Source organism: Thunnus thynnus, chromosome 1 (genome assembly GCF_963924715.1).
Source record: "Thunnus thynnus chromosome 1, fThuThy2.1, whole genome shotgun sequence".
Classification (NCBI taxonomy): domain Eukaryota; kingdom Metazoa; phylum Chordata; class Actinopteri; order Scombriformes; family Scombridae; genus Thunnus; species Thunnus thynnus.
Window position 1 is genome coordinate 20,782,228 of NC_089517.1, and position 24,103 is coordinate 20,806,330.

Genomic DNA, 24,103 nt, shown 5'->3' on the forward strand with positions numbered 1-24,103 from the left:
ATTTTACTGTATTCATAAACAAAATATACCTTTAAATATATTTTCTTTCCTTTTGTCAAGAGCTTGGTCAACCACAGTGAGAAGAAGAAAAAAGCCCTTTTCAAATTAAAGAAAGCCAGAAACAGGTTTATACTAAAGAAACATGAGGTGACTTACTTTGTGCAGGAGTTGCTATAGCCAATAAATTATTGATACAGTTGATAGGGGATAGAAATGAAAAGGAAGACAGCACGACAAACATTACTTTTTAATGTCACTGTAACCTACTGCCACACAGCTTTACCTTCACACAATGAATTTATCCTCATCTGTTTTTACTGAACACACCAGCTTATCCTGTCAAATATCTTTAAGGAACAGACAGACAATCATCCCGATGGCCAGATCACATTCCTTGTATGAATGGCCTACAGTCACTCCCTTTTAATAGAAACTAGAGACTCAGAAGAATGGATACTTAAGTCACCTGGCAATACCTTGTTGAGCTGTACATTATATTTCAACAAAGATATACTGTTAGCTAATGTCAAAATATGAAAAGAAATCTCAAGAATAATATAATGGGTAATTTCTACAGGGCTTAGAAGTTAATTAGTAACCGAAAATCAAACAAATGGTGTTTCTTTACTGCCAGTCACTCTGTCCAAATCCAATGTCATGTGGAAGTCCTCTCTCATAAACATATGATATTCACTGACTGTATTTTAGGGTTCAAACCGAAAGGGTAGAATCCTATTGAGTTTGTGCCGGTTTATTATTATTATTTGTTTTATTGTGCCACGGCTCAAATTGCCATGAGCTGGAATGAGCAAGAGACATGAAACTTGGCCCAATAACTGGAAATAATATGCATGTGCTTCCCAGGAAATATGAGCCCAATCAGCCAGATGGTGGCGCTATAATTCACATTCTAAAACAAAAAAATTGAAAGGCCAGGACACCCACACAATGAGTTCCATTGACTTGAAATTTTACACACATGTCCAGCTCAATGTGCTCTACAAAAAAGCCAACTGGACCATAAAAGTCTGTCATGATGGATTTTTTGCTTATTTGCATAAACTGAAGAGTAATGTGACATCTACTTTTTGGACTTAGACTGTATCACCACCAAATTTGGTTTACAGCCCAGAGGATGGCCATGACAGATGCCCATTGTGCCCTGGCATCGAACACCTGAGGCAGGCACTGACAGAGAATGCTTGCATTTATTGCAGCTGCATGCCGTTTGCAGAGATGACCACAAGGTTGGCCAGGTCTGACAGTTGCATCACTGAGGCTAGCTTACCTCCTTCAAGAATGCCTGCATTCAGCCCTCCTTCAGGTTCTAAGTGCCACAGGCGCAGACCCCTTGAGGGATGCTGAGACAGGTCTTTCCACAGTTAAGCAAGCAATTCAATTGTCCATCTCATGGCTTGGTCTGGATGCTGCCCCTGTAGAGGCAGCTCTGTGTAATGCCTTTTACAAGCACATCCCACAACCATCTGCCTTCAGAGTTCCACCATCTGAGCCCTACGTTGATGAACTTCAGAGGTGCTGGCCAGACCCCAAAGCATTCCTCCACCTACTGAGTGACTGCAGGGCTTTGGCTGCTATGAAGGATGCCGCCCAATATGGTCTAGACTTCTCTAATTGTATCTCCAGATGAAGCCCTTAGACTGATATAGCAGCTTGGATGGGACGTCTTGGAAACTCTTTTTCCCACCTTGTTCTAGCTCTATCGCAGAGTCTCCAGACTGCCCAGGTTGAGACCCCCAAAACAGAGCCTAAGTGGTGCCTTTCTCCGGGCATTTGCTTTCATGATCACAGAGCTTGGCTTGGCTACTTCGACCTTAGCCCGGTGCCAAGTGTGGCTTGCCCAGTCCCCCTTTTCAGAGGGGTGCAGGAAGACACTTCACATGCTGCCTGTCATTCCAGACCAGATGTTTGGGCCTGCAGCCCAACAGACCTTGGAGTGTAGTGCCCAAGTGAACAAAGTCAAGTAACAGTTTGCTGACTTACACCAGGCACCTTTGCCTAAACCAAGACACACCAGCACTCTTTGCCCTGCAGCCACCACTCAGAGTCCCTCAAAAGCCAGGTGCGCCTCTTTTCAGCAGGGCCACCTCCAACGGTCCCCCCACAGCCTGCCTTTCTGATTTCAATGGATAGGGCCCCCAAAAATGGGGCCGCTACCAACTGACCCCCCAAGCCACCCAAAGGTCATGGGAGTCATGCTTGACTCCCAAAATCCAGGTACCAGCCATTTCTCCTCACAACATCTCAGGTGCTGGGAGGCCTTGATTTCGGACCCTTGAGTGTTATTCTTTTTTTTTCAGGGGACACAGTATCCAGTTCAGGCATCGACCCACAAAGTTCAATGATGTCAGAATGACTGTTGTCAACAACCCTCTGAGGTCTCTGGCTCTCTGGTGGGAAACCTTGGTGCAGTATGGCAGCACTTTCTTCTCTGCAGGCCAGGGGCATGCAGATTCCCCCTTACGTGGATGACGGGCTGATATGTGCTCCGACCCAGGAGCAGGCAATCTGTGACACAACAACTCTTTTGACCCACAGGACCCAGCTGGGGCTCACTGTGAATTTTGAAAAGAGCTCTTTCGATCCCAGTCAGTGAGTCATGTTCATCGGTGTTGCCCTCAACTCAGTGTTAAGAGAGCCTCTCCCTCCCTGCAGAGGGTGGGCAAAATCCTAAGCCTTGTCTCTTGTTTTCGGAGAGGCACAAGGATAACATATGGCCTGTTCCTCTGGCTGCTGGGCAAACTGAAAGCAGCAACAACAGTCATCCCTTTAGGCCCAGATAGAATAGCAGATGTGAGCCTGAAATGGCCCACATGTAAAATGGTAAATATGGCCAAAATGTCCCAAATCAAATGTGGGCCTTTTTTGGTAAAGACGAGGTGCTCTCAGGTATGTGTATTCTGAATGTGGGCCAGTTCTGATTTATCTCGTTTGTTCTTGGTTGACCTACCAATAACATACCATTCCACGCAGTATGTGGGCTGGATGAAAGTGCTGAAAGTGTTGGGTGTGGGCAGGATCTTGGCAACAGAAATTTTGCTAGCCAGGGGGGTTGCTTTCATTGCGCACCTTGCAGATCTGTATCAACTGTTTGGGCCTCGACCCCAAGAGGCACGAAAGCAGGATAGTGATCTGGGAGAGGTACAGCAGAGTAGATGTCAACCTGTTTGCTTCGGAAACATTGACACACTATCCGCTGTGGTTCTCCCTCTCAGAACCAGCCAGTCCATTGGGGCAGGATGCTCTGGCACACCCCTGGCCAGACTGCCTCTTATATGCCTTCCCTTTGCTTCCACTACTCATGCTGACACTTCACAGAATAAACAGATGCAACCACACAGTGCTACTGGTGGCTCCATACTGGCTGGGAAAGATATGGTTTCCTGTGCCTCGGCCTCTCCCACTGAGACAGGATCTTCTGTCACAGTTGGGGGGGGGGTATTTGGCAGCCTCACCCGGATTGGCTTCAGCTGCACGTTTGGCCGCTGAAGGCCCGGGCTCTGAGTTCTTGCAATCAGGCTGTGTTCCTGACCATAATCAATGCTCATGCATCCTCAACTAGGGCGCAGTATGGCAATGGGTGGAAACTCTTTTCCAGTTGGTGCAGGGATCAACATGTGGACCCGGAGCGTTGCTCTGTGCCTACATTGCTCAAATACTTGTAGATGTTGCTGGATAAGGAGCTCTCTGTCTCTACCATTAAGGTGTATGTTGCTGCCATCTCCGCTCAACATGTTTTGGTGGATGGTGGAACTTTGGGGTCACATCCTCTGTCGAGCCATTTTCTGAAAGGTGCTCTCCAGTTGTAGCCCCCACATGCTGTACGGGTGCCTTCATGGGATTTGCCTGTTGTCCTAGAATCTTTGTGTTCCCCTCCATTTGAGCCCCTGGAACATGCTGACTTCAAATGTCTGTCTGGTAAGACTGCCTTTCTCCTTGCTGTTGCATCTGCAAAGGGAGTTGGTGAGCTTTATGCCCTGTCCTTTGCCAGGGACTGTTGGAATTCTGATGGGTCTGGGGTTACCATCTGGCCCAACCCCTCACTTCTTCCTAAGAAGCTTTCAGCTTTTAACATCAATCAGCTTATCAATTTGGCAGTTTTCACCCCGCAGTCAAGGGAGGAGGAACTGCTTCCAAATGCCAGTCTGCTTTGTCCTGTTGAGGCTCTGAGACAGTACTGCATAGATATGTTGGCTGGGTTCTGTAAGTCTGATGCGCTGTTTGTCTGTTATGGAGGGCACAGGAAGGGTTGTGCTTTGTCAAAACAGAGGCTCTCGAACTGGGTTGTCGATACCATATTTTCAAGTATACAGGCTCAGGAGCCTCCAGGTCCCCCCAGTGAAATGTCAATTCAACAAGAGTGTCTCCACTTCTTGGGCCACCTTGAAAGGTGTTCCACTGAGTGACATCTGTGCTGCAGCTGCTTGGCTTCTTCCTGTACCTTTGCCTGCTTCTACAGAGTTAATGTGGCGCCCCCAATCCTGTGGCAACAGTGGTTTTGTCTGCTCCTTCGGTCTGCAACTGAGGCTCGGTCAGTACAGATTCCTCATGACCTTGTTGGTATGGATCATCGAGGTATTTCATACCTGGATACCCCTTTCATACTTTAGTTACAAATGTAACTAAGGTTCTATGAATTTTGGATGACCACCAGAGTTCACTGTCACTTGGAGTCTTGATGAGAAGATTCTGTAGGAGACAACTTCTGGATTCCAGGCTCCCTTATCAGGTTGCTTACTGCGCAAGAGGTCGAGTCATTATTATGACTCGACCTCTTGCGCATGCATGCGATGCGTATCCAAGTATTTCGTACCGTCTCTGGCAGTCATCCAGAATTCATAGAACCTTAGTTACATTCATAACTCTCGATTTACCCATGACGGAGAAAGAGCAAAATATTGTACTCATCCAGTCTGCTCCCTAGCAGAGTTCCTATATGCCAACAAGCTGATGAGCAACATGTGCACAGCTGCCAGATGAAAACAGTGATAAGTAGGAGTTCATTTTGTCCCAGTAATATGTTTCATGTATTGTATGTCACTGCAGGCAGGTTACAGTACAGTACAGCACAGTTCAGGTGTCTCATCTTCTGTCCTGTGTGGGAGCAGTTGCTTGAGTTGGATTTATCTGTTGAAACCAACAGCAATAGGTGATGTCTGCTCAGTATCCCTGCAGCTTTGGAATTCAGGTTGACTTGTGTTTTAGTAACTGCTTGACACAAGAGCGCCATTACAACTGTTGACTGATGAATGTGCTGTCTGTGATTAAATGATCCTGCTTCACAATGCTGCATTGTTTTCAGAAATGAGTGGCAAACTTAAAAAGCAATCGGTAGCTGAAATGTATGTGCATTCCTTTCCATTTGTTTGGGGTTGAAGGAACCTTGAACTCACATAGATCTAATCTGCTGGACAAACTTCCTTTCTTTCCTTTCCCTTCCAACGTGTACTCTTTAAAGGATACGTTCACATTTTATCAAGTCTATCTTAAAACAATACACACATACCTATATTTACATTGAAAGTGTTACTGATCACTACAACTGAGACTTGAGCAGCCTAAGTGAGAAAAATCAAGTGGGTACCTTCCAAAGTTGCAATCTTGTTATTGTGAAATTCCCTTTTCGTGTCTCCACTGACCAACTTTCTTTGCTGAGCAGTGATGGAAGGATAGTGACACGAAGAGGGGATTTGGTACTAAAAACATAGTAACTTTGGAAGATACCCACTTGATTTGTCTAACTCACACTGCTGAGGCCTTATTGTCTTTGGCTGAATCGTGGAATTGATTTTTGCACAAATGAGGACTGTGTATTTTGGATTACTTACAAGGAATCTTTTTGTAGCCTGTATGAGCCAGAAGGACAGTTAAAGCAATCAATTTCTAGTATGTAATATGGAAAAACTAATGTTTTAATGGAAAATTGTTCTATGACAGGCCCTAATAAATCACTTGTTCAGTGATTTATAAGTGAAATGGAGAAATTGGGAGGTTTCTGACTTTTCTGTGTATTACATATCACCAGTGGATTTGTACTCTGTACATAACAGTAATTGTATGAAATGTGTCGTTTTTAAGATCTTTAATTTTTAATTATCGATTAGTTCATCGCTGCTTTTTTTTCTTTCTTTTCACCTCTCTGTTGTAGCTCAGGCTTACAATGATTGATATTGTGATAACACTGTTGTGTGAAGCATTTTTACAATGCAATAAAATGTAATCATAAAAACGCACAGTAGACCAATCTGACACTGATCTAATATTCAGTCACTTCATTTGATGTGAGGTTTGCTTGGGTGGAAGGATTTACTGTAATTTCTGATGGAGGTATACCTTTAAAAAAGTCCCTCTTATAAATGTTTTTAATTCTGGAAATAATGTTGCTTTGTTACTTTTATAAAAATTGAAAGTTGAAAGTTACATAATAAAATTATGTTTTGATCACATGGAAGTTGAGATCCCATGACAGTGACTCTAAACACACAACCCCTGAAAGCAGGTTTGTCCTGCTGTGCTGAAAGGATTCACTGCCCAAGGCAATCACCATATGTTTAGTTTGGTGTTTCTATACTGAACCTGAGTAATGTTATAAGTATTGCTTAAAACAAGAACACAATAAACTTGGTGGGTGTTGGCCAAAAAATAAGCTTTAAGACTGTGATCACAAACTCAGACAATAGTTCAGACTAAAGAACTCAAATAGGTCATTATTTAAATTCAATTCTATGAACCAGACATAAATTATAATCACTCACAAAAACTATTCATCATCAGGATGGAAGTATCTAGGAAATAAACAGGCTGCTGGTGTGGGAGACTTCCCTCTTTGTCTGCAGAGGTCTGACAGTTTGGTGATAAAGACTAGACATCACTCCCACTTACAAACCATGTGAACTGTGAACCACTTAATTGTTCATGCTCTTACCTGTTTAAAATGAATGAAATACATTAATAATTATGCCTATCAATTAACAGTGACTGCTTTTTTTGCATCAATTTACTTGAACTCACAAAATCTACAAATCCCAATTTTTATCTAACCTTGGTTTAATAACAAAATAATCTTAAAATTTAAATCTCATTAACATTATTTTTTGTTATTTTCTGATCTTATATCACCTCAATAGTTTTATAAAATCACAGGGAACCAAAACTACAGTATGACACCTTGTGTCTTTACCGTAATTACCACTAGGAGACAGCATTGCACTGTGACATTTTTGCAAAAATGATCCCAAGTTGTTTTGTTTTTTTTCCCTGTCCACTACTCTAAACTGCTAGAATTTTTTCTAGAGTCCTGTCAGACTTGTAAAACTTGAATGTTTCTGTTTATAACTGTGGGATACAGAGCTCCGTGTGAAAACGAACAGCTTGTCAAAAATCTATCTCTCCACCTCAAAAAACCCCCCACAATCCCCTCCAAGACAACTCTCTCAGCTGTCTACTTCTTTATTTCCCAGCATTCACTCTGGTTGAAGTCACTCAAGCACATAAAGGAATCCCAAGAATGATCACCTTGTTAAGCATACACAACTTCTTTCCCCTTTTAAGCCCTCCGGCCTGCAGTCCCTATTAGTTTACTGCTTGGCTTGACACAGAAGAGAGAGAGATAATACTGTGGCACTTGAAAGGTTGATTTGTTTGTTCCACACAGAATAGCAACAAATGAAGGTCATGCCCTGCCAACAAAAGCCAGTCAGTCAATGAGAATAAGAAAGCTCAATCTATTCACCTCCTTTTCTAACTGTGTATCTGTCTGTAATGAACGTCTTCTGGCCCCAAAGCAACATACAGCGTCTATAAAAAAAAGTATTCACCCCCCTTTGGAGGATATAATTTATTGTTTTACATAATGGAGGTAGATTTTTTGACATGGATCAACAGAAAAAAAAAGTGCAAACAGATCTGTACAAAGTGATCTAAATGCTCTACACAAGGAATCAGTTTTTGTTTGTTTGTCAGCTCTCTGTTGAGAGGTGATCAGACCCGAACACAGGACACTTCATATGTTCCAGCAGGAAAAATACTGACGCACAGACATAATTAACGATAAAGAGCTGCTATTGACAGCTGGTTTGACAATACAGAGATTCTATCAGAAGATGTCAGTGCTAAATGCAAAGACTCATCCTTTTATCAACTTTATGAACAAGTTATTTTTAAAGATCTCTTCCAGACATGTTTTAAGACATATATAAAAAAAAATATTATGGGTTTTTCCATAAAAGCAGAAAAATTTTGCACTTTCAGCAGATGAATGTGAAAACAGCCTTCTAGTGTCAAACTCTGCACATACATCATTCTGCAGAGTGAAGCTCAAACATTCAACTGAAGGCACAAGAAGAAAAACAAATATTTTGACTGGAGGGGTACTGAATGTTCAAAGTCAGGTGTCAGGCACAGTTCAGCAAAAGAAAAAGCATACAGGTATGAGATTAAGTGGAAGTAACTTTATTTTAGTCTCAGCAGGATTTATGAACATATAAATGTGTACAGAGAGGTAGTGGCAGAATTTGTCTTACTCTACTCTCCCTCCACAGGCTTCAGACTCGGGCATAATTAGTGAGAGAGTGCAAATCATCACAGTGTAGCAAAACATCGATTGTCAATTGATCTCATCTGAAGTGAGTCCCTCATTCAGTTAAAGGAATATTGAAGGAGGCCCAGACATGTTCTTTGCAGGTATTGTAAGGTCTTATGTACACAGTGGCACAATTCAAATACACATGTATGAGGCCAAAAAAAAAGCATGTTCAGTATTAACACTGCCCCATTCAGGAGAAAACAAATCACCAGATAGAAGTTAAATCAGTGTTTCCAGTCTTCTGAGATGAAATGATATTGATATCTACTGCTTTGTTCAGGGCAGTGACTGCTCCAACTGCAACTGATCAGAAGTCTGATTCAGAATCAATAATCACATTAAAAAAAAAAACAAAGAAGGAAAGTTAATTAAGGCATCACTACATGATCGCATGAAGCACACAGCCTTCCCAGTAGATATTTAAGCAATACTGTAATGTCACTATTATTAGGAGTAACATATGTGAATGTATTTCAGTAGGTAACAATTCAGTGGATGTATTGCTGGTCATTCAATGATATAAAATAGTATAAAAATGGATGTGTACAAAGTCCCTCATGTATTGTTCCCTAAAAACCTCACTGAGCCAGGATTTTGTATATTCAACCATGAATAAATAAAAAAAAAACCACCCTGGCTCTGCTCACTTCAAATAGTCGGATTTGATCTTCATTCATTAAAAAAAAGGTAAATATATTTCATTTAAATGAATGATACAAAAGTTAATATTCAGATATTTGATATGCATAAAAAAGTGGGGTTAATAACCTCATATTGTTCACAAAGGCAGTACTGGTTTTGTTTGCTTTACAGTGCATTAAGAGAGTGCCTCTTCAAGTTTACTAATGCTAGAATAATCAATGACAAGCACATGTAATCCATTTGTTAACAAAGGAAAATCCGCTCAGAACAGAACTGACAGACTTTCAGGTAAGACTTCATGTGGGAATGTAGACATATGAAGTTAAACAGTATTTACATTGTATTTCTACGGGACGGGTTAAACAGACTTTTAGGATACGATCCAATAATCTCAGAGCTGCTTAAATAATACTGAGTGAATTTAATGGACACAGAATTTGAACCCAGATATCCAGGATTATGATGTGAACTTAAAACTCAAATAATATTTAAAACCATGTCATGAGGATGAAAAGTCTCACACAGTTGTTTCAGGGTAATATCTACAGTTTTTCCAGAAGCACATGGAACAGATGAGTTTATTTCAGATTGGATCTCCAGCCGTTTGGTCCAACAGTGATGCATAGAAAGCAGCTTTATCCTCGGTCTCAGGGTTCGTTTACAAAGTGAAGGTGGACAACATGTTGTCCTGACTTGACGAGCGCTTGTACCCCGAGGATGAGCTGAAGTACGTCTCCCCATCAGTGCTGATGTCATCGTCGTCGTCGTCGTCCAGGTTGTTGAGGAGTGGAGCAGAGTTGCTCTTACGCCTGTGAGAGACAGAGAAAACATTAAGATACTAAGAATATCTATTTTTAAGGATCTTCTTATTTTAAAGTATTGATCTGTCTCTTTTCTGCATGTTTTTACCTGATTTCACTTCGCAGAGCTTTGAGCTGACTCTGGAGCTGCTCGTTGGCCTCTTGTTGCTCGTCCAGGTCTCTCTGCAGCTTCTTCTTGCCGTGCTCCAGTCGGTCGATCTCTTCCTCAGCCTCATCCATCTGCCTCTTCAGGGCCTTCAGACGCAGATTCAACTTCAAGAAGGAAACAACATGCAGCAGGTTAAAAACAAACAACAAATACAGATAAAAGGCGGATATAAGGTTTGATTATTCCATTCAGTTTCTGTACTGAATGAGTGTTATTATGAACATGAGAGAGTATTTTACGTACTTGGTCCTTTTGATCTTGCATTGAGTGATGCTCTTCCTCAACTTGCATCATCATCTCCTTCACCTTCCTCTCTAGCCGGCGGTTCACCAGCTGCAGGTTGGCACGCTCCCTGCAACACATGCATTGAAATGCATCATCATACATGTAAAGAAGCACATCATATTGACTTAAAACAACAAAAATTAAGAGTTGGTACGATTCTCTACAAGGTTTGAATAATCTGAGAGAGACAGACGGTTCCACTGAATGAGAAAATTATTTAAAAGTCACGATATGAAAAATAGATCTATCTTAATTAAATCCATCTTGCTCCAACACAAGCTCCAACTTCGTGACTTAAATCCATCAGTGTCTAAGTATGAACTTCCATCTTAAACCTTGAAGTCATTATTTAGCTGTCATATCCAGCCTAATGAACCTTTCTCCTTCAAACCTCCACTTAAATCTTTCCTCTTCCATCACGTTAACCACAGCACACCTCAGCTCTATTCCCAGTCCAGGCTTTCACCTCACCTTTCCTCCCCCTCGAGTCTCTCCTCCAGCTCCTGTATGCGATCCTCCAGCTGAGTTACCAGGCCCTCTTTGTTGGACTTCTGGGAGCCCTCTAGATGAGACACTCTGCTTTTCAGGTCTTTGTTCTAGAAAGGTCAGAAAGAAGAAAGTAGTTAGACGCTTGACTGGACAAATGTCTGTTTATACAATGAATCTTGGAAACTGATGTGGGAATGGATCAAATCGATTGAGAAACAGAATGATAATGAGGAGATGTATGAATGAAATGAATTGGTGCTTTGGTCTGAGATTGCAGAGTAAAACTGTGTGTAGTTGGTTTCCTCCAGACAGGAGAGTGTGTACCTGTCTCTCCAGAGCCATCTTGTCACACTCCAGGTCCTGTCTGCTAGCTCTCTCCTGCAGGAGTTCATTCCTCATCTGCTCCACCTGTCAAGCCGAGTCCAGACACTGTCATCTCTACGGTCCCACACAGTCTGATGACAATTATTATCAGACACTGTCTGTGTCTCACCCATAACAGAAACCTACTGTAGCGCTCAGTGAGTCAAAATGCAAAACAATAGAAGACTTAACGCTGAAAAGGACGTAGTTAATTGGTGAGCTGGATTTTCTAGTTTGGCAGCATTCCACCTTTTGTTGAGTTCTTAATGTCACGTCTCAGTGACACAAGGTTGTAGAAGGAAAAAGGAAAAAAATCAATAACAGTAGTTTCTGCAGAGAATATATTGCTGCTGGCTTCCAGCCTGTACAAACTGTTTCAGTTTTTTTAGATTGGCAAGACTTTTGTGTAAGGTGTGTAAACATTAAAGGAATAGTTCAACATTTTGAGAAATATTCTTATTTTTTCTTGCCAAGAGTTTAATGAGAAAATCAACACCACTTTTATTTCTGTTTGCTAAATATGAAGCTAAAGCCAGCAGACAGATAGCTTAGCTTAGCATAAAGACTGGAAACAGGGGGAAACGATTGTCCTGGCTCTGTCCAAGGATAAAAACAAACAAACAAAAAAACACTTATTTGTTTAATCTGTACAAAAACCACAATGTACAAATTAGAAGTTGTGGTTTAACACAATTATGTGTAATTATGTGTTAACTGTTTTTGTTACTCTCAGACAGAGCCAGGCTATGCTAAGCTAGGTGCCTGTTAGCCTTATATTTAATAGACAGACACAAGAGTGATATCAATCTTCTCATCTAACTCTCGGCAAAAATAAGCGTAATTCCCAAAATATCAAACTATTCCTTTAATATCAGTCTGGTGTCACTGTGTATCAACTCACTGAGGATAAGAAACTAAATGAATGAACATGACTGTTCAGTGAAAGCCTAGTTCAAAAGAGAGGGAGGATGAAAACTAATCGATACAGCGGTGATGGTTCTTTCTTTGTGAGAGGAGCTTTGAATTGGTGATATTTTATGCCAATTAGTGGGTGACAGTGGGCTGCTCTGATGAACGATGGCCCCTATAACTGGTGCACCCAGCACAGTGCTTGAGGGAGCTGAATCAGCAGACTGGAACATACAGCGAAACTAATCTGCTTTGTGAGAGACGGCAGGAGAGGAGAGGGGAGATTACTCTCATTTAGACAGGAGAGGAGCACCTGGTGCCAGGAGAGACGCAGGTGTTCTTCCTGCTGCCTCTGCCGCAACCCCACCACCCCATAGCCATACATCCCCCCCTCTCCTCCCCACAGACATTAGAACACACACGCCCGCTACCCCGCATGCACGTGTGTGTGTGTGCACAGGAAAACACACACACACACCACGGCCACTCAACCTACTCCACTCTGACTGCACAAAGCTCGAGTGTTGCCTTGACAACCAACCTCAGCCTCATGCTGAACCAATGCCACTTTGTCACAATGCCACTCTTTTCTCTCTGCCAGTATTTTCTTTTTAAAGGGAAACCATTTAAGGAGATTTAAATACTATACTCGACCACACTAAGCCTCTCTTGATGTCGCTACGCACTTTATTTAAAATTTTTTATCAGTACCTGTGAATATGTGTCAGTTCCAGACTGAGGGAAACCTGTAACCAAGACAAATCTTACAGGCCTACCTTGAGACTTCATATCTTTATAGTTAACATAATGGAGTTTCAAACGTCTGGACCATGTGTTACACAAGATACATACATTAACTACAAAAACATTTGGGTTGCTACATTACAGTGCTATTCCAAAAAAATCCAGAGCCAACATCCTCCCTCTGATTAGTAAGCACTCGCCCACGAACAAACAACAAACCTAAAAGCACAGTCACTTCATCTAAATGTCAGTTCACAGCGCCTCCGTCAGCAGCTTTATCAGCGAGGAAGGAAAACTGGAGCATTTGCTTGCGAGGATATAAAAACTGAGATCAAACACAAGAACTGGATTTGTTCTGAAAAGATGAAGTTACAGGGCGTAATTTCCAAGTGAACTCCACAACCTGAAAACTTGAGACATTTGGCAGCTTGCATATTTTGGCCCGGCCTCCGCATTAAGAAAGGTCTTTTGTGACTGATGCATGAATATTGGATAGACGTTCGTAGACCACGTTGGCAGGCTGCCAACCTGAATGATTATGCAAGATCATCTTACAAAGCAATAACCTGTCCACTTTATTCAGAGCACGAATAAACTGGACATTTTGGAGTGTGGAAATTGAATGTAAAGACACACACACACACCTGAGTGTGTGCATGTTCACAAAAGCACTGATATAACCCTTCAACCTACATAGGAATCATGCAGGTTTATATTTGAGGCCTGAAACTGTTTTGTGTGGGTCACATGATGGTGTTTATTCAGAGATTAGTGGCTGTAGTCATGATGTTAGGGGTGGAAGACAAAGCAACAGGAGATCTGGATATCATTTACAGGTTGAGATGGAATAGAGACACATCTGTGTGAACTAAAGTGAACATGGACAGCAGGTCACTGACACAGGTGAGCACTGATAATGAGAATGTGTTGAGTGTGTGTGTGTGTGTGTGTGTGTGTGTGTTGTACCTGCTCTCTTCCTCGGTCTATCCTGTCCATCAGCTGGTCTCCACTTTGACGCTCCTCATCCAGGTCCAACTCCAGCTGAACAATCCTGTCCTGCAGAACAAAGCAGTTACATCTGTGTGGTCAGTAAGTGTTGCTGTCTGAGTGTGGTTCTGTAAAATCACGTCTGCTAAAGACAAAACTTTTATCAGCTGCTCTATTTGACATCATAATGTACCTCCATGAGTTTCATGTGTCGAGATTTATCTTCTTTAGTGTGGGCGTTTGTCTGCGCCTCCACCTCCAGATTTTCAACCTTTTTCTCCAATGTCCTCTCCCTCAGCACGGCCTCGTCTCGATCCTGCTTACACTGCCGCAGGTCCTCCTCTCGTCGTGACAGCTACATCGAGGGAAAAGACATTTTAATATATTAACATACTTCAACACCTGTAAAATTATGGAAACCATCATTGCTTTTTATTTCTAAAACATTCAAGCATCCTGGATAAATAATGACACACTTTTGATCCCTGAGGATCAGTGAAACTGGTCTAGCAGGGGTTCATTGTCTCATTAAAGGACCCTCTGTATGCTATAAATACTTCAGCAGTAAAAGTGACTTGAACCCAGCTCTCCTGTTGAAAGTCCATCTCCGTGCTCAACATGTCACCCTGCTTTAGTGTTAGTATAATAGCAATGACCAACAATTTAATTGCTTCTTCGTTTCCTCCTGTGTTCATTCAGCAGCAGCGCCACCAACAACTGCCCTCTTGCTTAATGCTACGACAACGAAAATTCATCATCTGAACCTTATTTCCCGCCTGAAACAAATATTTGGCCGTTAGTGCAGAATTATTCCATATTTCATCATGAAAATACTTAAGTAAAACCTAGTGTAAACTATAAAACTAGGGCTGGGCAAACAAAGATGTAATAAGTGTAATAATGAGATAATCGCCCGTCCTCTCTCAGACCCTGAATATCTGTGAGAAAATCTGGAAATGAATGAACTGCTGTATTAATGAGGGAATGACTTCTCGACAAGACTTTAGCCTGGTTAAATAAACGAGAAAAAGAAGGATGTATGTGGCCTATGCTGGTAATTTTAGTAATGGTCTGCCAAGTTCACATGGGTGGAGAGACTGACGGGGCATTGGAGAACAGCTGGAAAAGTGTGCTCACTGCGTCCAGTCCAGAGTAATCAGTTTCTCAGGAGAGGTGGAGGAGGAGGATGTGAGTCCAGCCAGCACAGCTTTCACAACAATGATATCACAACACTGACATCCTCCTCTTCCTGTGAGGCAGCTGGACAACGATACATCAGCATGGATGTAGACAGAAAAAAAAGGAAGAACCTGTACCCTGACCTTGTCCTTACGTTGAACACTAACAGGAACATCCATATCAATGAATCTGTAAAACTGAGTGGCAGCACATTAGCATGTCAAGTAAAGGCTGCAACTAACTTCTACAGGAGACATTTCCCACCCAGAGAAAAAAATCTCATATATTTTTCAAAGCATGTTGAGCTTAAAATCAAAGCATAAGCCTGCCAAAAGCTCTATTAAAAGGTACCAAGCTGAGCTTTCATATAAACAGACAGGGTTTGTTTACAGTGTTTGGGTACGTTATGTGTGTCCTTAAGGCCTAACAAACATACTGAATGTATTTCCCACCTCATAAATCATTTGCAACATGTCTTTTTTAATGTTTTGAAATGTTTTTTTTGTTTTTTTTATGACACATTACTTCTAACGGTTACCTCCCTCTGTAGTCAGCAGAAATGTGTTTCCCCCCCTGAGCTCATAGTGTGCACTTTATTCTTGTGTGCGTGTTATCAGTAAACAAGACACAAACAATTCAGGGACTCGCCCATCTAAACTACTGTAGTGGTCAAAAACTCCACAGGGAACCTGCACATATTAGATATTCTTTCTTTTTGTTTCCTCCTCTTCTTATTATGTAACCACATCAAACTTTGACACTGGACATTTGAAAACAGTAAGTGTCAGATTCATATTTAATGTGTAGCTTTGGAAAACAACAATATGTTCTTGCTACAAATCCACGGAAGGACAATATCACACAACATCTGTTTGTAGCCTCAAGAAAAATCAAGAAAATCCTATACAAGGAAAATGATTCTTTTGCATTTGCTGCCTCTTCTCTGTACTATTATCTGTATTATAAATGTGTGACTTTAAATTACCTTGATCCTGATGCCTTCTCTATGCTATTATCATACACTGTCCTGAAACATTTCTATTTTCACTGAACTATAAAACTATTTCTGGGTGGTCACTGTAAATATGTCCTTCCTCTTTAAGTAAATGTTTGATAAATAAATAAAACAACATGAGCCGTCCTTACTAACACAAATTATTCACATTCATCTATTCCAACAAAAACATTCCTAACATTCAAGTGCTGACAAGGATAAAAAGCTCCATTGCAAGAAATGCAGAGCGGTCAGGGGTTATGAAGTTTGACTATCATGGTATTACATGACCACCCATCAAAGGATTATGAAGGAATTCACCACATTTCCTTTTTAATTCTAACACTGAGCTTAAACATCATTTTAATAAGTATTAAAGATTTTCTATGACTTGACTTGGCGCGACTACTTCAGTATAATACTACGTTTTGGGTTTGAGAGGGGGAGCAAAAATACCTAAGTGATGACATCGCTCTCTGAAAGGATAAAATGATGTTGAACTGGCTGAGTCAGAACAATGGCTCATGCGCTGTTGTGCATGGGAGGCTTGGTTGGCCTGACTAATGATGGCCTTGATTTGACCACTCTAACCATGAAAGCAGTGTCAGCATTCACAGCCCCACTGTACCTCTTCTTGCAGAGTTTTGTTGGCCAGTAGGTACTTGTCAAGCTCCTGTCCTCGCTCTTTCAGAAGCCGCTGTAGCTCGGTCAGCTCCCGACGGTTCTTCTCCTTATAAATATCAATCTGCTCCTGCAGCTCCCGCGTGGACGACTGTGATGCCTCCACGATATCGTTCATCTGAGGGCACAGTGAGAGTGAAGACCAAAACAGGAGGGAAACAAAAAGTAGAGAACTAATACTAGGTTTAAGGAATGAATGTTGCATTGAATCTGAATATTGAAGCTGAATCCTTCTGAATCCCTTAAATTTTAATTACAAAAGTTAAATAATTTATTGGTCATGGAAAAGAAAACATTCAGGCACTCTTACTTTTACACTTTTACTGTATTTCTGCCCTAAGGCTGAAAACAGGTCAATGTTTTAAACCAATATTCGTGACTACAATAGATAAAAGGTTTTTCTAAACATCAACTTCAATAGCCCCTTAAGAGTACCTGGGCTGCATGTGAAACTGAGTGGACACTTGCTATTGTTTAAAGAAATTACATTTTACAGACTACAACTGAAATCTTAGATTTAAAACAATCTGATAAGGTATTTATTAGACTTGAACAAACACATTTCACCAACTTGAAATCAGCAATCAGAGCCCAACTATCCTCGTGAGGTAACTGGATGGATGTTACAGTAGTTCAGACTCAAGTATGCTCACCTCCCTCTGCAGTTTGTCAATGGTCCGGTCCAGCAGCCTCCTCTCGTCTTCTATATCATTCTTCATGTTCTTGAACTGCTCCTTCTGAACCTTCTCTTCTTGTAACCTCTCCTCCAACTCCTTGTGTTCACAGCTCAGCTTGGTCAAGTTCCTCTATAGAAGGACACAGTAGTGAATATGTCAAATTGTACTTGTGGTAGATGTTTTTTCCACATACTGTGTGGTGAGCTCACCTGCACATCCTCCAGCCGGATGGTTAATGCTCGGTTGGCACGAGACATCTCCTCTTCTTGCTCCTTAATTTCAGCCAAAGACTCTTCCAGTTGCTTCTTCTCTCTCTGTTTAAGTGCAAATTATGATACATAAGAATTCTATATAATATGCTGCAATGTCAATAAAGAAACAAAGCCAGCAACTTATCAAAAACAGCATCAGTGCAGTTCTGTGACTGACTCAGACTCCCTCTTTTTTGCATCTTGACAGCTCACCTCCAGTCGGCCAACTCTGTCTCCCAGCCTGCTCTCCTGTAGCTTGGCCTCATCGATGATGCGGTTGAGTTTGGCCACCTCGTTTTCCAGCTCCTGCGCCCGCCTGCGCAACCGCTCAGCCTCTTGGGTCAGTCGTCCTGCTTGGCCCTCCACCGCACCCTTGGCCGCCTCCACTTCAGCCTTCTCACGGACCACTGCTGCGCTGCTCTGGAGATCAGATGAAGACACAAGGCTTCAGTGCAAAGAAAGCAGGAGTCTGTAACACTCAACAGAAAGTGGAACAATGATGCATGATGGAACATTTGAGACTCCCTGAAATACCTAACGCAAAAAAAAGCTATTTGTAGTGCTCAGTTTCTCATTGAACCTTTTTTGCTGTGGAGACACAGAATAACAATGTCCTCCTGTAATTCTTTCACACTTCATAATAAACTTCAAATGAAGGGAACCAGATCTGAGTTTTCATTCATTCTCTCTGCTGATTGAGGGCCACACAAAGTCATCAAGCTACTAGAAACAGGGGAGAGAGACAGGGCCACACAAAACCGTTTCAGCCTGACATTTCTAGACTGCATTGAGACATCCTTTTAGACGTATCTTGTGATCACTTCCTGCTTGGAAATATTTGATTCCCTCATAAACCCAGAGTTTGCCAGTGTTGGCCTGCAATAATTTCAATACAGCGGGGGGCCCTCTGAACTCTCCCTGTGCCCAGATTTATGAATGAAGAGTCTGCTTTGGTGCTGACATTTCAGGGTGGCGTGCTGTGCCGAAAGAAAGAGTGGGAGACAGGCGGAAATAAGTGTGTCAGAGAAGGAGACAAAGACAAAGAAAAATGACAACAACCACACGACTCAATCAGTACGACAGAAAACAGGTTTCAGTTGTGATGACACCCCTCCTGAGAGTGACAGCATCGGTTAGACAACAGACATACACATGGTTTGTTCAGAAACAAGATTTTTTGGTATGGAATGTCAGAAAACAGGTTTGGCAGTTTCCTGTTTCTCTAAGTAGGAGGAGGAATGCCCACACTTGTTAACAGGTGGTCACAAAAGTAAAACGGACATCTACAAAATCTGTAGTTATTGATTCACTACATAAAGGAGCTGAAACAGGGGAAAAATTGAATTAAATAAACTAAACGCTCAAGGTGGGAAAATGTGTTCAAGGGTTAATGAAAAGGTCAATGCTGTCCTCCTGGACTGGCAGGTTACTATTTGATATTCATCACACACAGTGGTGACATCCAAGTACGTCACGGCATGTGTGTGGGCACACAAGCACACACACATTCACACACACATTCATACACACCCCGCTGCCTTGACGTGCCAACTGACTGAGTTGTAACACAGTAGGTGACAAACTGGTGAAAGGTGCCACAGAAAAATGCACCATTAGAAACACTGGTTTGTTATTCTCAAGCAGTACACTTTGTACTGCTGCAAAGTGCTGCAAAAATCCCTACAGTGGACAACATCCTGCTAAATTACATCATAATCAGCAGGAAGAGGAACTCATAAAATATGGGTTCCAATGACAATTAAAGCTGCAAGCAGCGATGATCGGGCCCTCACACCTTTGCGCACGTCGGGGCATGGTGCAGTAGAACGGCTTCTGTCACAGGCATGTAGATGTCTTCAGACCTGGGCTGTTTTCAGACAGTGCAAGAAGGAGATAAACATCACTTCCTTTGTCCACTATTTTACCTGCTGCTGCGTTGAAATGTCGTAGGGGGCGCTATGGAGCCAGTTTGCATCAATGACTGAATGTTGTCATGTAAACGTGTTCAGGCTGGGGCTGTTATCAAACATGTCAAGTTTCAGGCAGATCCAACCATGTACACTAAAGTTATAGCAATTTCCTCTGTCATGGCGAAACATCAAAACTCAACACCACACCACAGCCACACACTTCAACCATAACTAAATCCTTTGATAACTTTTCATCACAAACTAGTCTAGATGACACACACTGATATTTAAGTCATTATGATGAATTCTGTAGGAGTTCGTTAAAATATAAGATGTGCAAAATCGCCAAAATTGACCACTAAATTCAAAATAGCTGACTTCTTGTTGGGTTTCAGCTATGGGTCCAAGAGACTTTTTTGTGCACATGTGTGTACCAATTTTCATACATGTAGGTTTAACGTGGGGTGGGGGCTGCTTCGTTGAAATATTGTAGGGGGCGCTAAAAGAGTGGTGCTTCAAACTTCCTGTTGCCAGTAGGTGGCGCTATGACTTAGATCCAATATTGACACATTGATGTGTTCAGGACGGGACTCTTTACAAGCATAAAAGGTTTGGGTCTCTTAGGATCGTGTATGCCGGAGTTATGGCCGTTTCAATTTTCATGGCGAAGGATCGAAATTCACCGCCCAGCCACGCCCCCTTGGCAATGTCGAAAACTCACCGTTTTGATAACTTTTCATTTCCAAGGTCTGTAGATGATACTGACTGAATTTGAAGTCCTGAGGTCAAATCTCTAGGAGGACTTCGTTAAAGTATGCGGCCTGGAAATGGCAAAATCGGCGTCAAAATCGCAGATTTGATCCAAAATGGCTGACTTCCTGTTGGACTTAGGGTATGTCTCCAAGAGACTTTTTGGTGCGTCTGGTCATGATACATATGCATACCGAATTTCGTTCTTCTACAACAATCCGTGTCAAGGGGCTCGATTTTCTTAATTTTCTAAGGGGCGCTGTCGAGCCATTTTGCCCCGCCTTTTTGCGAGACCCATAAAATATTAAATTTTTTACCACTTCTGATGTCTGTGCAAAGTTAAACAACTTTTCGTGCATGTTTAGGCCCTCAAAAATGTGTTTGTTTTGGAAGAATAATAATAATAGAGAAGAAAAATAATAATTCCTTCAGATCCAATACGGCCTTCGCACCGCTTGGTGCTCAGGCCCTCATAATATCAGAAAAACCTACATGAGTTCCCTTTAACTGCAGCAGCAGCAGTTAATAGTTTTATTTGTCACTGGGCATTATAGTTTTGAAGGTGGTAACTTATTTAGAAATGCAAAATTTTGCTTCTGCTGGGACCCAAAGTCTAAAACTCTTCAACCATTAATACCCTTTGTGACTAAGGTGAGAGGCTCTCATTGGTCAGCTCATCTTGCTGTCACTGCGCGTGAATAGAGGCACCTCCTGTACTACAAAGGTGACAAGTGCCTCCCTGCTTCAGTGCTGGCAGGCCAGTCGGACCGGTTTCCCCAGTCAGCACAGAGCCGCCCTCGTCTCTGCTTCACTGGGTCATTTAGTTTAGTCACAGCAGCGAGGAGCCCTCTGCCAAATCCAGAGATAACAGTGTTTCAGTTCTCAAGATCAGCCATACTAATGAGAATGAACATATTAAATTACCACAAAGATTAAATATGATGCATATACAAATATACAATATTATCTTTATCTATATCTTTTATAGCTGATCAATGCTTCTAACTGGCCTTCATTCTAATATGACCAAAATCTGCATCTGTGTTTATGATTGTGATTGAGTTACATTATTTTTTCCACTGCTTTAAGAATAACAGGTAATCCACATGGTTGTTATTGGTTATGTTATGATTGTGTTGAGGGTGGAAACCCAGGAATGGAAATATGGACTGGACGGGTGAGGAAGGGGGCTTAACACAGCTTTCACTACAATAATACAGATTTGATATTGTGTGTTGTCGATGTTCCCTTTTCACAACATACACAACTAGTTCAGCCCTCACACCTCTCCGCCTGTCCCACTTCCCACACTGGGTCATTTGAGTTAAAAACATGGGCAAAGCCACCGAGTCAGAGACACGTAGCAGAGCCCGCTGCTGTCTGTGAGAGGAAGCAGGAGGGACGCAGTGACGTTTGTAGAAGCTTGTGGAAAGATCAACTTTCCTTAAACTATACGACAAAAAAAGTCACCTCTAATGTTACAATTAGGGGCATAAGAACCATTAATATTACCTATTAGCCAACTAATGTCTTATACTTATTTATTCAGTTTTTTATGTGGCCTCACCAGCTTGATTATTTTCTTATTCACTACTACGAAAAGTTAAACATTTATTAAGTGTTAAAACATTATTAAAGATTAGCTAACAACCACTGAAGAATTAGTACTAACAAAACAATCAGTTTATTTGCTATTTAGACAATGATTTATTTATTTTGTCCATTTAATACAATTTTCTATCAGCTCTTTAAATTTAACAAAGAGACTGTCAACACAAGCTGACTTGAGTGTATTAGTACAATATCACAAGAGGAATATGTGGTAATATGACTCGTTTTTTCCTCTACCTTAACTCAAAGTTTGACTTGTGTACTCAAACTGTTTGTATTAAGTTGCACATTAACTAACTTTGTGCAGTCTTTGAAGCGCGGCATGAATGCTGAAGTGAACAATGTGTCGCAGGTCGTGTGCTGTAGTGAAATCTTGGCTCTTTCAGTTATTCCCACCAAATCAGCTACCAGCTTAACAAAAGAGCCGCGATGGTCCAAAAATAAACACAGCTGCGACAGTAACCCACAACCAAGCAGATTGTTGATCATTTTCCTGTGTTTCTTCATGCCACATTTCTGTGAACAATAACTTTAGCAAGATTAATCCCTCTATTAGTTAGAACAGTCAATTTCAAAAACATCATAAAAATATTCATGATGCTGTATACAAGCTGTCATGGAACCTGTTAAGTAGCTAATTACATCTAACCGAGTTCATATACAACTCTACAGAGACCTATGAGTAGACAAGGAGAACTGAATACATATAGTACATTCATAATTACTGTAAACAAACTGGGAGTTTTCCAAATTTTCCGTAAAGCCAGCTGCTAACATTTTATCATTTCTCTCTGCCCTAATTCCTGATGTTGCCCTGCATGTGCTTTGTTTTCTTTTTTTGAAGACAAACATGTTGGAGGTATGTTTTCACTAAGTCCTCCATCTGGTAGACTCTGAAAACATTTGTTCTAGAAAACCCAACAGAATGGAGGCTGATAATATTCCTGGTGATGCTTTGTTTATGCTTGTTATATTCTTGAGTTTCAAATGAATGTGATAATAATTTATTGATGTTGAAATAATTAATAATCATTTATGGCACTATGTAATATACTTACTATTATGTAAGCATATTACCATTATTAATTATTAATCTGATTTGGCACGGTCAGGAAAGTATTATTGATAAAACCATCACAAGGCCATAAAACAACTCCTGTCATGTACATCACAAACAATTACCACAATGATCACATCAATTTACTTAATTACTACTACTACTACTATGTAAAAATGCTTTAAGCTGCCTGGTGAATTGCTAATTTGCTAAATGATGACGAGCTATTCTGGTTTTCTAATTTCGCGTGTGCACTCAGCTGGAGGTAGTCCAAACCAGGATGCACTCAAACACATGATTTCCTTCTTTCTGCAGCAGCTGCAAAAACATGTTAACTGTGATTTCTGTGATCCACAACAACAGAAACAAAACTTCTGCAACAGATCCATAAGGAAGACAATTTCTCTCACATATCCTGTACTGTCAAAACGTCTTTCATTTCTTGTCACCATTTTTGTTCATTTAAATTCCTTTCTATGTTACATGAACCAATCAGAGGACGGATGCTGGTTTTAAAGTTGTGTGATCTTTTGACTCCTTCAGACAGAATATAGTATAACAGAGTGATGAGTGTTGTAGACGTGTATTTTGTGTTTATTGGCCAGTCAGCTGCTTACTGCCTGTCTGGTTGGCAGGAGACACAATAAAGTCACCAATCCTGTTTTTCCTTGTAGCAGGTCTGAACTTTTTGACAGCTGAAGTGATGCAACCAGAGACAAAATTCATTTGTTTCATATATTTTAAAGCCAAGAAAGCATAGAATAAGGAGTGAAATGTGGCTACATATCCAAACATGCCTTTTTAAATGCAGCATAAAACTGACCAAGGTCATTCAGAGTACAGGTCATTTCCTGTATGGTATCACATTATCTGTACATAACCCTCATATCAGGAAAAGAAAAACACAACTCCACTGGTGATGCAGAAGCCTTGATTTGCTTTGCCAGCAAGTATGTGTTACAAATACAACGGCTTCTGTTATTAAAAAAGGCACCCAGACCTG

General features: G+C 41.3%; 1 protein-coding gene across 3 annotated transcripts in view; it reads right to left on the reverse strand.

Annotated features, from left to right (window-relative positions):
* Positions 1–8,453: 8,453 nt before the first annotated feature.
* cgnl1 (cingulin-like 1) overlaps positions 8,454–24,103 on the reverse strand; it is a 31,200-nt gene continuing 15,550 nt past the window's right edge. For 2 of the 3 annotated variants that reach the window (XM_067589853.1, XM_067589845.1), the window contains exons 9-19: positions 17,986–18,192; positions 17,731–17,835; positions 17,498–17,650; positions 16,792–16,962; positions 14,184–14,345; positions 13,970–14,059; positions 11,312–11,395; positions 10,970–11,094; positions 10,457–10,565; positions 10,154–10,317; positions 8,454–10,053 (exon numbers count right to left, since the gene is read on the reverse strand). In XM_067589853.1, the coding sequence (XP_067445954.1) occupies positions 9,903–10,053; positions 10,154–10,317; positions 10,457–10,565; positions 10,970–11,094; positions 11,312–11,395; positions 13,970–14,059; positions 14,184–14,345; positions 16,792–16,962; positions 17,498–17,650; positions 17,731–17,835; positions 17,986–18,192 (1,521 nt within the window). In that variant the 3' untranslated portion in view covers positions 8,454–9,902. The remainder of the gene's footprint in view (positions 10,054–10,153; positions 10,318–10,456; positions 10,566–10,969; positions 11,095–11,311; positions 11,396–13,969; positions 14,060–14,183; positions 14,346–16,791; positions 16,963–17,497; positions 17,651–17,730; positions 17,836–17,985; positions 18,193–24,103) is intronic. The other variant, XM_067589862.1, reaches the window with a different exon arrangement.